We start from the raw sequence: 13233 nt of genomic DNA on the forward strand, positions 1-13233 counted from the left end.
TTTTGTTTGATAATGAAAATCTGTTAATAAATGTAAATTTACATTGACGAACGTCATGCCATCACATACTTTTGAAATAAGTTAAAACCTAATCTTATAAACTAGTCTTATCTTTATATATCAAAAGGACATTCAATTATTTACGTCAGTATCTACAATTTAAAATTTAAAGTGAAAAGAACCAATTTATCTTATTGAATTCATATTTTCCTTCCTGGCCTTTTAAATAATCGTTATTTTTTTGGTTTAGCACGTGAAGTTACATAAGTAACAAAAAAAAAACGCAGGAAGTTGTTGAGTTAAGCTTGAAGAAAAAAAAAAACTTAAGAAATAAGCAATTAATCTAATCCTATCATGTTGAGGAATTGGAAGTTAACATATATGTTATCTAATAGGATTAGGAAATATACCTCTTTATATATGATAATGTCGTTGATAAGATTGTGTGTGAGTTGTGAAACCTAGAGAGCTTTGATTGAATTATTGTTAAGCTTTGCTTGATTGATTGAATAAGAGAAGGACTTCTTATTATTGTCTTGAGATAGCTTTGTGATTCTATATTTGGTATCAGAGCCACACACAATCTAACTAAGAAACTGCAACTATGGACGACATCAAAGAAGCGATCATCAAGAACAAAGACACCGGCCCAGCTGCTGTCAAATTCCCGATGTTATCTTCTTCAAACTATACTGTCTGGTCCATGAGAATGAAGATAGCACTTAAGGTTTGTGAGGTGTGGGAAACAATTGATCCCGGATCAAAGGATGAGAAGAAAAACAATATGGCTATAGCGTTCTTATTTCAATCCATACCCGAAGCCTTGATTCTACAAGTTAGTGACATTGATACATCGAAGGGGGTGTGGGAAGCGATACGAGCACGCCATGTGGGAGCTGAGAGAGTCAAAGAAGCCAGGTTGCAAACCCTAATGGCAGAATTTGATAGACTCAAGATGAAAGATGATGACACAATCGATCTCTTTGCTGGAAAACTTGCTGAAATCTCATCAAAATCCGCTTCTTTAGGTGAGACAATTGAAGAACCCAAACTTGTGAAGAAATTCCTCAAAAGCTTGCCAAGAAAGAAATACATTCATATGGTTGCCTCTCTTGAGCAAGTCCTTGATCTTAACATCACCAGCTTTGAGGATATAGTCGGTCGCTTGAAAGCATATGAGGAAAGAATCGCTGAAGAGGAAGATGATACACACGACGATCAAGGAAAATTGATGTATGGTGACACGAGTCAAGAAAGTCATGGAGGAAGCTATAGTAGTGGACGAGGTCGTGGCCAAGGTGGTAGATCTAACTGGAGAGGAAGGGGCCGTGGCTGTAACTCATCAGCATTCCAAAGTCAAAGAGAAGCATTCAAACAACGTCAAAGTGGAGACATATCTCACATCACGTGTTTCAGCTGCGATAAACAAGGTCACTATGCGACTGACTGTCCGGACAAGAAACTCAAACATCAAGAAACCGTGGAGAGAAAGGACGACGACACTCAAGATGCTGATGAGTTGATGGTACACGAGGTCGTCTATCTTAATGAAAAAAAGATAAACCCTGCTATGTTCGAGGCTAATCAAGATACAGAGAAGATATGGTATCTAGATAATGGTGCTTCAAATCATATGTGTGGTGATCGGCTGTTCTTTTACAAGCTTGATGAAACGGTGACAGGAAAGGTAAGGTTCGGAGATGATTCGCGGATCGACATAAAAGGAAAAGGTTCTATTCGGTTTGTGTTTGATGGAGGTGAGAAGAAGATATTAAACAATGTGTACTACATTCCGGGACTTAGGAGCAATATAATTAGCTTGGGACAAGCTACCGAAGTTGGATGTGAGGTTCGTATGAAAGACGACACCTTAACATTGTTTGACAAGTACGGAGACCTCATGGTTCGGACTGCTCGGACTGCAAGTCGACTCTACAAAGTGATCTTGAACGTTGACCGCATACAATGTGTTCAGTTATCAGCAGCTTCAGAGTCAACCCTGTGGCACGCACGTCTCGGCCATGTCAACATCGAGACGTTGAGGCTAATGGCAAGAAAAGAACTAGTCACTGGTTTACCAGAGACCATGATCAAAACTGAAGCATGCGTATCTTGCTTACTTGGAAAGCAAGCAAGAAAACCTTTCCCACAAGCAACAGCGTTTCGATCTACTAATCCTCTTGATCTCATCCATGGAGACTTGTGTGGCCCAATTTCTCCAACCACACCAGCTCAGAAGAAATACGTGTTGGTGCTCATAGACGATAATACAAGATATATGTGGACCGCGTTGTTGAAAGAAAAGAGCGAAGCATTCGAAAAGTTTAGAAACTTCAAGAATCTTGTTGAACAAGAAACGCAGAGTAAGATCAAGATGCTTCGAACATATAGGGGAGGAGAATTTACATCTCATGAGTTCAATGCATTCTGTGACAAGAACGGGATAAAGCGACACTTGACTGCACCCTACACACCTCAACAGAATGGAGTGGTTGAGCGACAAAACCGTACCCTTATGGAGATGACAAGGAGTGTGTTAAAGCACATGAACGTACCAAACGAACTGTGGGGCGAGGCAGTAAGACACTCAACGTACCTGATCAACCGTGTGGCTACAAGATCATTGGAAGGGAAGACACCATATGAGATGTTGTGCTTGATGAAACCGAACATCAATCACCTCAAGGTCTTCGGATGCATCTGCTATGCGAGAACTGAGACGCCAGGAAGGAAAAAGCTCGATGATAGAACGAGAATGCTGGTCCATTTGGGAACTGAACCAGGGTCAAAAGCCTACAGGTTACTAGACCCAGTTACCAAGAGGATAGTAGTAAGCCGTGATGTACACTTTATCGAAGATAAAGAGTGGAATTGGAAAGAAACAGAGCAGAAAACAGAGAATCCCAACCCGGGAGAGTTTGTTGTTAATATAAAGACAAAGGGTGATGACGAAGAAGAAGAAGAGGGAGCTGAGAGTGAACCTGATGTTGATGAAGAAGAAGACTATGAAGAATATACAGTTGAGGAAGAGAGTAATCCTCAACTCCTAAGGCGATCACAACGAGTTAGTACAAGACCGTCTCACTTTGACGATTATGTTCTTCTAGCTGAGATTGAGAGCGAGCGGTTGCTGATGGTTATAAATGAAGAACCGTGGGATTACGATGAGGCTAAGAAGCTTAAGGTCTGGATTGACGCGTGCAAGGATGAGATCTCGTCTATAGAAAAAAATAAAACGTGGGATCTCGTCTGTTTACCTGCAGGAGTGAAGCCTGTTGGTCTAAAGTGGGTCTTTAAGGTAAAGCGTAACGCAGATGGTAGTATCAATAAGTTTAAGGCTCGACTCGTGGCAAAGGGATACGTCCAAAAGCATGGTGTTGATTATGATGAGGTTTTCGCACCAGTGGCTCGCATTGAGACAATACGCTTGATCATTGGATTAGCTGCTTCAAGGGGGTGGAAGATTCATCACTTAGATGTTAAGACTGCGTTCCTCCATGGAGACTTGAAAGAAGAAGTATATGTGAGCCAGCCGCAAGGTTTTATTGTCAAGGGTCAGGAAGGTAAGGTGTATAAGCTTAAGAAAGCTCTTTATGGCATGTGCCAAGCACCAAGAGCCTGGAATGTGAAGCTGAATCAGATATTGCGAGGACTAAACTTCCACCGTTGCTCAAAGGAACCGTCGCTATATCGAAAGGAGGTGAACAAAGAACTTCTTGTCGTTGTTGTTTATGTAGACGATTTGCTTGTTACCGGATCATCACTGAAGTTGATAGAAGTCTTTAAGCAAGAGATGGCTACCAAATTTGAGATGAGTGACCTTGGGATGTTGACTTATTACCTTGGTATTGAAGTGATTCAAGGAAAAGATGGGATTGTTCTGAAACAAGACCGGTATGCAAGGAGAATACTTGAGGAAACTGGTATGGCTTCTTGTAATCCTACGCATATTCCCATGGAGATGAACTCGAAATTCTCCAAAGCAACTGATGAGAGAAGCGTGGACGAGAAAGAATACCGCCGTAGCATTGGTTGTTTGTGCTATCTGTTACACACACGTCCAGATCTCTCCTTTAGTGTGGGAGTACTCAGCAGGTATATGCAGGAGCCAAAGGAATCTCATGTTGCAGCATTGAAGCAGGTAATAAGGTATTTGCGTGGGACGAGTACTCTTGGCCTCCGGTTTCAAAGAGGAAAAGGTATGAAGCTTGAAGGTTACAGTGATAGTTCACATAACGTGGACATAGATGATGGGAAAAGCACAACCGGGCATGTATTTTACCTTGGAGACAGTCCCATAACATGGTGCTCTACAAAGCAAGAGATCGTTGCCTTGTCAAGTTGTGAAGCAGAGTTTATGGCTGCTACTGAAGCCGCAAAACAGGCTATTTGGCTTCCAGAACTGATGAGCGAGGTCGTGAATGAAGAGTGTAGGAAGATAACCATCAGAGTTGATAATAAGTCAGCGATACAACTAGCAAAGAATCCGGTGTTTCATGGTCGAAGCAAGCACATTCATAGGAGATTTCACTTTATACGTGAATGTGTTGAGAATGAACAGGTTGATGTTGAGCATGTACCCGGCAACGAACAAATAGCTGATATATTAACCAAGCCACTTGGGAGAATCAAGTTCATTGAAATGAGATGTCTGATTGGAATTGAAGACGTGAGTGAGTTCAAGCTTAAGAGGGAGAATGTTGAGTTAAGCTTGAAGAAAAATGAAACTTAAAAAACAAGCAATTAACCTAATCCTATCATGTTGAGGAATTGGAAGTTAACATATATGTTATCTAATAGGATTAGGAAATATAGCTCTTTATATATGATGATGTCGTTGATAAGATTGTGTGTGAGTTGTGAAACCTAGAGAGCTTTGATTGAATTATTGTTAAGCTTTGTTTGATTGATTGAATAAGAGAAAGACTTCTTATTATTGTCTTGAGATAGCTTTGTGATTCTATAGAAGTTACATTTTATTAAGAAAAGTTGTTATTTCTTGGTTTAACACATGAATTACATTTTATTTAAAAATTTTGATTTGTGACAAAATAGTAACTAAAATATATCTACCAAATGCATATCAGAGAAATAAGTCTGACTAGTAGAAGAAGATGTATTTCATTGATAATTAACAGAGAACTAAAATTTATCTTTCAATGTTGTAAATATTCAATTGTAATATAAACATTTACCATGATACATGATTGTACAATTTAATTAGAGAAAGTAAAGTTGAAAATTTTGTATTTTTTATTTAATATAGAACGTACTATTCGACGATCTAATCAAATATTTTATCATCTACATATATCTATTTTCTTATGACTATTATTATTCTTGTCATTATTAAATATTAATTATCTGGTTGGAATATCAAAAGAAAAAAATCAAATAAGAAGAAAAAGTCTAGAGTCAACAAGAAGGAACCATAAGGCACAAGCAATGATATTCCTCCAGCCACCCATCGTCACTTTCTTACCATTAGAGGTTTCTCTATACATTATTGAGGTTAGATCAATTATTTAGTTTTAACATATTCAAAATATATTCCGTTGATTACGTTTGGTGCGTTTTAGACGCAAAGAAACACATTCGAACCAATAACTAAAATTAGTTTTTTTTTTTGTCAAAACTAAAATTAGTTAATTTTCCCATGTCATTATAAATTTGTTTTAGTACTTTAACCATTAATTTTTTTCTATAAAGTATTGTGATGAGGATGACTTATCTTATTTTTTTTGTTTTTAATAAAAAACTTGAACGATATGTATATATACTTCCTTTTCGTTGCGTTTGGTGCGTTCGCACAGTTTAAAAAAAAAGAAGCTAAAATTAGTTAATTGTTGTATGTCAATTAAATTTGTAACCAGGTTTAATATTTGGACTAAATATTCCTACTCAACCATTTTACGCACTGTCGAATCTAGTAAAAATGTTATTTTCTAATTAACAAAGTAATTATAAATCTCAAAGTAAAGTATACATTTAAAACTTAATTAATAATATAAAAAAAAGCTAAATAAGGAGAGGAGGAAGCTGAAACATTAACTTCATTATACATAAAAGAGCCATTTTTTTTTAACATACACTATCTCTCTCTCTATAGCCTCACCACATTCTCTCTCTCTCTCTCTTTCCCTTTTTCACAGCCATTTGTTAGATTCCTCTCTCTCTCTCTCTCTCTATTGGATTGTATCATAGAGACTGATTAGCTCAAGCAACCCAAACCAGAATTCTCCTCCTCTTCCGTTTATTTCAATTTTCTGGGCTGTTCTTGTTTTCCTCCGTCTTTTCTCGAATTTTCTCAGAAGAAGAAGGTTCTTCACTTGTTCTGGGTTTTATTGAAGAAAAGACTTTTCTGGGTTCTTTTCTTCGCAGTGAAGCTTCTCAATATCCAGTTTTTGCATTTTGTTGTAAAGCTCAATCATAAAGAATAGCTTTAATCTTTTAAGTAACTTGTCAGAGTTTCTGTTCTTGTGAAATTATATTAATAACTTTTGAAAGAATAAGAAAAAGAAGAAAAAGATGGGGAAGCAAGGGCCTTGCTGTCACTGTAGAGTTACAAGTGAGTTCTTGTTCTCACCACATCCCTTATTTGTTTTCTTGCAACAAAACTCCAACTTGGTCACAACTCGTTTACTGAAGAAGTGCTTTGAATTTGATAATGCAACATGAACAAACGCTGATCATATCAAAATGATTTGGGTTGTGCCTGTGGTTCCTTTCCTCACCACTCTTTATTCATCTTTCAACTGTCAAATGTGTAATGAAGTCTCTAAAATGCTCTCAACTAATCAGAAGAACTCCATGTTGTAAACAGGCACACCTCTATGGAGAAACGGTCCACCAGAGAAGCCAGTATTGTGCAATGCTTGTGGTTCCAGATGGAGAACGAAAGGAACACTAGTAAACTACACCCCTCTTCATTCTCGTTCTGAAGGTGATCAGATTGAGATTGAAGATCACAGAGTTCAAAAGACGATGATGATTAATAAAATGTCCATGAACAAAAAGATCCTCAAGAGGAAGTCATCACACCAAGAAAACTTCACAGTCAAGAGAACCAGCTTTGAACTCAACAACGGTTTCAAGAACGAAGAAGCTAGCAACAGGTCGAGTTCCGGATCGGTTGTATCCAACTCGGAGAGCTGCGATCAATCCAACGCATGGGAAACGACTTTTCCTTGCAAGAAGAGGACATGTGTTGTGGTGGGGCGTCCTAAGGCAGCTTCTTCCGTTGAGAAGCTCACAAAGGATCTCTTTAGTATCTTGCAAGAACAGCAGCAATCTTCTTGTCTCTCTGGTTGTTCAGAGGTAGACCTGCTTTTTGAGAACGAGTCACCGATGGTGATTGGACATGGGAGTGTTCTTATGAGAGATGAGGAGTCTGAAGCTAGCTCACTCTTGGTTGAGAGCAGAAAGTCTGTATCGGTACGTTCTGTTGAATTTGAGGTTAATAGAGTCCAGAGATCTCTAAACCTTGGTGGGAATGATATAAAGCAGGAGCAACACAAGACCAAACCTCAAGTCTTGGGAAGACCTAGTTTACCACTTTGTAACATAGATTTGAAGGTAAACTCATTTGCAACACTTCCCCCCAACAGTTTTGTTTCTTCAAAGATCTAAATGAATGTCTTACTGCAGGATATTTTCAACTTTGATGAGTTCATGAAGAAGTTCACAGAGGAAGAACAGCAAAAACTGATGAAACTACTTCCTGGAGTTGACTCTGTTGATCTTCCTGATAGGTTTATAACTCAATGCAACTTTCAGTGTTTACAGATTTTTTTCAGCTGCTACTTGGAGTTCTTATACTTTTTTTTTTCTTTTTACCAGCCTGAGAAGCATGTTTGAGTCTTCTCAGTTCAAAGACAACTTCTCCTTGTTTCAGCAACTTGTGGCAGATGGTGTTTTTGAGACATTATCATCTTCCTCTAAACCTGAAGAGTTTAAGAGACTTGCAAAGCTTGCTTTATCAGATCCTAACAAATCCCATTTGTTGGAAAGTTATTGCATGCTCAAGGTTTTTGACATATACCCTTCTTGAAACAGATAGTTATCTATACTTTCGGCTTTGTCTCATGTTAATCTTTGCTTCAGGAACAGAGAAAAGGGAGCGAAGACTCTGTTACCACAAGTGAAAGACCTTCTGAAAGCTTAAGCCAAAACTTTTCAGGTCAAATTCAAGATTCTTGAATCATGTCAATGCATAGCTTTCTATCTGTTTCTGATTATTTTTGAGTTTTTGCATTCTCCAGAGACAAGGGGTGTGATGAAGAGCCCCAAAGAAGTGATGAAGATGAGATCAAAGCACAATGGAACCGAAGAGATTGTAGAGAACAGTGTCTCTTCCTTTAATAACCATATGCGCTACGGTGGACCTATGGTGTTTAGCTCTGAAGATAATGATATTTGTGATGAGGAGGATGTTCTTGTTGATGTGCCGTCTAATGGATCATTCCCTCAAGCAGAGCTTCTTCACATGATATGAAATAAACAGAAAAGTTTCTCAGACTCTTTGGTGTGTGTTTCTCAGAAGAAAAACTTAAAAAAAAAAAAAAATACATTTTTAAGATCTCTCTATCATAACTCTAATGATTGAAGAGAAAACTTAATTACTCTTTAGGTTTTTTTTTTCTGAGAAAATGTGGCCAAATGAGATTATTTTCTGCATTAGAAATTATTTTCTGCATTAGAAATTGCAATCTGCAGATATTTAAAACAGAAGAACTTTTTATGAAATGGTTCTCTACTTCTCTTTTGTGGTCTTGTTCAGACATACACTGTCTTCTTGTTCTTACGATACTCGACGAACAAGAAAGTTTCTTTTCTTTGTAAAAATTAATTTAATTTTCATTTGACATTCTTTGAAGTTTTATTTTGAGCTCGTATTATCAGTAATATGATGGTAGAATCGTGAGATTGGTTCTTGCCTTGTTTTAATTTATACATCTTATTGAGCTTTTAAGTGGGATCTTATTGAACTAATTCAGATTTATCTTATAATTTGGGTTCAAAAATCGAATTAACCAAAATCTGCAAACAATCAAAGCCTAAAAAAGGAGCCTTTTGTGAAACAGATTTCCTTCAGAATGCGTATAAAGAGAATAAGTCATTTCCACTAAATGTAGTGGACAAGTAAACATAATCATGAAAGGGTCAAAGATATACATCCAATATAATTGACAAAGAAGCAAATTTGATGAAGAAAACAAAGCAGATCATATCACATAAAGTTAACTGCTATCCCTCATAAGTTGAGATGGTAGATGATGCGGAGAAGCTGCTGATACCTGTTATGTGGGAGAAGCTAAGGTCAGTTTTAGGATGAAACCAATGATGAGTCCAATGAGTCCAACCATAGCTGCCAACTTTAACGATAACCCATTTGCGCTGTTACTTCTTCGTTTCTTCAACATCTCCTGCAATGTTAATTAAAATATGTTTCGCGATATGTTTTATAACTAAGGAATGGCCATTGATTAACCAACCAACGATAGAATATAAAGGAAAAGTTTATGGGGGGCGTACCAAATCATGTTGCAGCTGTTGTGTTTGCTTAACAGCTGCATCTCGCTCTTCCTTCAGCCGCTGTATAGCCTGATCAAACATATTGATGGTAGAAACAGTTAGCGTGGGAATTAAAACAAGGCAAGAACCGATCTCTTTTGACATATGATTCACCATATGAAAGAAAGCTAATTATAACAGAGACAAAACAAGACAATACATAAAGCCTTGAAAATGGTATATGTTTAAAGTGTGTCCCAACCACAAGTGCGAATACCAGAAAGTATTTCTCGGATTTGAATGGAAGTTTCAAGTTTGTATCCAAATTAGTTTGTATAGTGATTCTTGCATACAAGTATCAAACAAAAAGGAGGCTATTAATAAGGTGTTTGTCTATGCAAATCACCTAGAAAAAATCTTCCTACTATAAGGCTTTTGCTACGATCTTAAAAGTTTGCCACACAAGTTAAAGAATGCGGTTAAGAGCAAAAGCAGGAAGTCATTACCACATGCAGAATACATAATATATCAGGTGGTTGTAACTTACAGTGACTGAGATGGATTCGGAGCCGTTTCCATCGCCACTGGTTGCTCCAGATTCAGAGGATCTTTGGGTTGTGGACGTGGCGATATACGAGACCTTGAGCTTACACTCTGTTAACGTTTTGCTACTGTCCTTGGTAAACTACACACACAGGCATATGGTCAATTTTCTTTTCCGAAAAATGCGGAAAATCATAGGATTCTGAGAAAAAGGTAAGGTTGAATACTGTGTCTTGTGGAAGTTCATCGACATCAGTGTGAGGAGGGACAGTGGTACTTTGAAGGAGAAACTTGTCTTTACACTGCAAATCTGGAGGATACTCCCGTTGTGCTTGTAGAGTAACTACCAATTTTAGAAGATGTTAATCATCTCCATGTTTAAGTTTAAAAACTGCGAATGACTTAAAAAAGAGTAATGAGTGTAAAACCTCTAATGATGCAGGAGTCCCAAGGCTGAATGACACCAGTGTTGGGTCTAACAAAATACTTTTTAGGAGATGTTGTTTTCACCTGATCATTAAGTGAAGAAGAAGAAGAAGAAGAAGTTATATATGTGGAACAAACAATTCATAAAAAAAAAAAATTGAGCAGAAAGAAAGGATATGAAGAAGGTGGGGAAGTAGAAGAGATACCTTGAAAGCAACATAGTTGTCGGTTTTATTGGAAACTTTAAGATCACAGTAGCTTTGCTTCTCGAGTTCAACTGAGATACAACAAATATCAAATTAATGGTTATTTTCATTGAGCATCCCAAAAGAATCAATTTCAAGGTGGTAAGCACAGTCAAAAAATATATATATATATATATCAAAAACATGATGGAGATTTGGTGTCACAAGAGAAGAGGGAAATCAAATCAATGAATGGGATTCACAAATTAAAAAATTCTTCAAGAGAAGACACATTCTTCATCTACATATATGTTCACTTTCGAAGAATGTATAGGTTTCAGCTAGCAGATATCATAATATTAATGATCTAGAGTGGAGAATTTTGCTTACAAAGAAACTTGAGTTCATCAGGTTGAATGGAGATAAGCTGGTTCTCGCCAACGCCACTCATTATTGCTCTTTATTAGCTACAAGAGAATTGAAGAAGAAGAAGATCCACAAAAGAATCAAATCTCTACAACTCGAGACCTATGCATGCACACATGGAAATCGAAACCCCTAATTCAAACAATTCCAGATTCTTTTTTTTTTTTTTTCCAGGAAAAGGTAGAAGAGGAATAACTGAGAAATTAAAAAAGCAAAAATCAAACCTGGGGGGGGGGGAAAAGGAACAAAAGTCAAGGTCTAACTAACCGGTCGATCAGGGAAGAAGGAAGGTGCTTATTTCTCTTCTCTCTCCGCCCGCCCGGGAATCACTCCCTTCCTCTGGTTCGATTGGTGGTGGTGACGAAGCCAAACTGAACTTTGTAAAATAGAGAGATAAAAAAAAGCAAAGGCCCTTCGTGGAACGGCCACGTGACATCGAAGCTAAGTTCCGTGCGATTTCCTCCTGTAACTTCGGGTAAATCTGACACGTGTGTGTGTAAACTGTTGTTGTGTATTCCAGGAGAATTAGATGTAAAGCGACCCGTTGGAATCAAGGCTCAAATACGTGGCGAGTTTTGATTGGCGAAATGATTTTTTAATGAGCTACCTACCATATTTTATTTTTATTATTAATGTAATGTCTGTAATAGTAATTAAATAGAAACAATTACGCTCAGTGTCACTTTCTATCTTTTTATATCATAATAGGTCACTTATTGCTATACACACACTTTCTTCTAACAACCTATTACCTATTGAATCCTAACTAAAATACACTAACCATAACTTTAAAGCTTATTGACTTAACTAGAGAATAAGCGGGAATTAACCTCAGCCACACATCTTTCTTCCTATCCGACGGACAAGATTGATTCTGGTACACTTTGACAAGACATATCTGCCTCATTTTATGACTATTACATCTACTGTTGTAGCTTTAATATAAATGGATCAGATTCATCCTATTTTTAAACACATCATCATCTTCATCAGCTGTTTTTTTTTCCTGATAAATTCAAAAATCCCAACCATCGATCATTAGCTCTCTCGGTTAATTTCGCCTAAATCTGGTTAATTATCACCATCTGTCAATTAGCTTTGTTCATAAATTAATCTTCCATGTGATCCTATGTTGGTTCTCCATGGGCGATCACTGCATGGTAACCGCCGGCGAATTGTTCCCGTTTTCCCCGGCATGCCCTTGATTGAATTACAAAACAATGTCGTCAACGAGATCTTCACTGTACGGCTGCGGCACCTCCGTTGCTTTTAAATTATTGGTCTTCTAATACCAGAGAGCTTGCAACTGGACTTACCACACCACCGATTATACTTACCACTCCACCGGTTAATTTGTAAAGAAATCTTTGGTGTTTCCGCCACCATTTTATGGCGTCACCGCTGCCGTTTTATGGCGTTTCCGCCACCTTTCTCTGATGTTTATTCCATCGTTTTAGTTCGCATTATCATGAAATTTTGTTTTTTCGGTATGGTATAAAAGAATTTACATATGTATATGTTGTTGAGAATGGGAAATGATTGAAAGAAATGTTGTTGAGGTGTAAATGGACTCACACGCTAATGTTTCAAGTATGATTGACGTTGTTCTTATGATAAATACATAGAAGACTGAGGAAGAGTTGGAAGTCAAGTAATACAGATGATGATTAACGTGTACATGTGGATATATAGTTTTTGTGTACACGTGGATACGAAATTCTGGTGCACATATATAGATTGTAACTTTCTGTTTTTCTTTTCTTTATGTGTTCTGAGATGAATTGCTTCATAGATTTCTAGTTTTTTTTACTTATTGTTGTACACAATACATATATATGTAGATGAGACTGAGAAAGAGTTTAAGTCAAGGAACACACCGATGATGCATTTCGTGTACATATAGATATCAAACTCCGGTGTACATGTGGACATGTGTACATATTTTCAAAGTGCATGCACTGTTGTACATGTATGGATTTCTCTTCAAATTCCCCGGATTTTTAGATTGTGCATTCCCGCCTTGGTTAATGTAATTCTGTATAACATGTTATATGTACAAGCTAAAAGACATAAACATACTGAGCTAGGGAAGGTGGTTTACATTGTACACATGTACACAACAGTAATGGTGTATGATCGG

At 37.4% G+C, this 13233-nt stretch overlaps 2 protein-coding genes across 6 annotated transcripts; one reads left to right on the top strand and one right to left on the bottom strand.

Annotated features, from left to right (window-relative positions):
• Positions 1–6069: 6069 nt before the first annotated feature.
• On the top strand, positions 6070–8868 carry LOC106416464 (GATA transcription factor 27). Of its 3 annotated transcripts, XM_013857352.3 has the most exons (7): positions 6071–6568; positions 6824–7434; positions 7507–7575; positions 7648–7751; positions 7840–8026; positions 8104–8179; positions 8262–8868. In XM_013857352.3, exons 1-7 carry the CDS (start codon positions 6529–6531, stop codon positions 8492–8494), a joined length of 1320 nt encoding a protein of 439 aa, XP_013712806.1. In that variant the 5' UTR covers positions 6071–6528; the 3' UTR covers positions 8495–8868. The 3 variants fall into 3 exon arrangements, with proteins under 3 accessions (XP_013712804.1, XP_013712806.1, XP_013712805.1); XM_013857350.3 differs by having other exon boundaries at positions 6070–6568; positions 6824–7575; XM_013857351.3 differs by having other exon boundaries at positions 6824–7575; positions 8110–8179.
• Positions 8869–9070: 202 nt separating this feature from the next.
• On the bottom strand, positions 9071–11579 carry LOC106416681 (vesicle-associated protein 2-1). Of its 3 annotated transcripts, none has more exons than XM_013857597.3 (8): positions 11361–11579; positions 11058–11134; positions 10689–10759; positions 10485–10566; positions 10284–10399; positions 10061–10198; positions 9535–9603; positions 9071–9425 (listed from the first exon to the last, which is right to left on the bottom strand). In XM_013857597.3, exons 2-8 carry the CDS (start codon positions 11116–11118, stop codon positions 9300–9302), a joined length of 663 nt encoding a protein of 220 aa, XP_013713051.1. In that variant the 5' UTR covers positions 11119–11134; positions 11361–11579; the 3' UTR covers positions 9071–9299. The 3 variants fall into 3 exon arrangements, with proteins under 3 accessions (XP_013713051.1, XP_022565809.1, XP_013713052.1); XM_022710088.2 differs by having other exon boundaries at positions 11058–11136; positions 11321–11547; XM_013857598.3 differs by having other exon boundaries at positions 11318–11546.
• Positions 11580–13233: the final 1654 nt, after the last annotated feature.

Source organism: Brassica napus, chromosome C9 (assembly GCF_020379485.1).
Source record: "Brassica napus cultivar Da-Ae chromosome C9, Da-Ae, whole genome shotgun sequence".
Classification (NCBI taxonomy): domain Eukaryota; kingdom Viridiplantae; phylum Streptophyta; class Magnoliopsida; order Brassicales; family Brassicaceae; genus Brassica; species Brassica napus.

Bases quoted from the DNA above. Each gene is read 5' to 3' on its own strand.
- LOC106416464 (XM_013857350.3), top strand. From the start codon at position 6,529: ATGGGGAAGCAAGGGCCTTGCTGTCACTGTAGAGTTACAA. The intron at 7,576-7,647 runs GTAAACTCATTT...GTCTTACTGCAG, and splicing joins TTTGTAACATAGATTTGAAG to GATATTTTCAACTTTGATGA. The intron at 8,180-8,261 runs GTCAAATTCAAG...TGCATTCTCCAG, and splicing joins CTTAAGCCAAAACTTTTCAG to AGACAAGGGGTGTGATGAAG.
- LOC106416681 (XM_013857597.3), bottom strand. From the start codon at position 11,118: ATGAGTGGCGTTGGCGAGAACCAGCTTATCTCCATTCAACCTGATGAA. The intron at 10,760-11,057 runs GTAAGCAAAATT...GTTGTATCTCAG, and splicing joins TGATGAACTCAAGTTTCTTT to TTGAACTCGAGAAGCAAAGC. The intron at 10,400-10,484 runs GTTTTACACTCA...TAAAATTGGTAG, and splicing joins GGACTCCTGCATCATTAGAG to TTACTCTACAAGCACAACGG.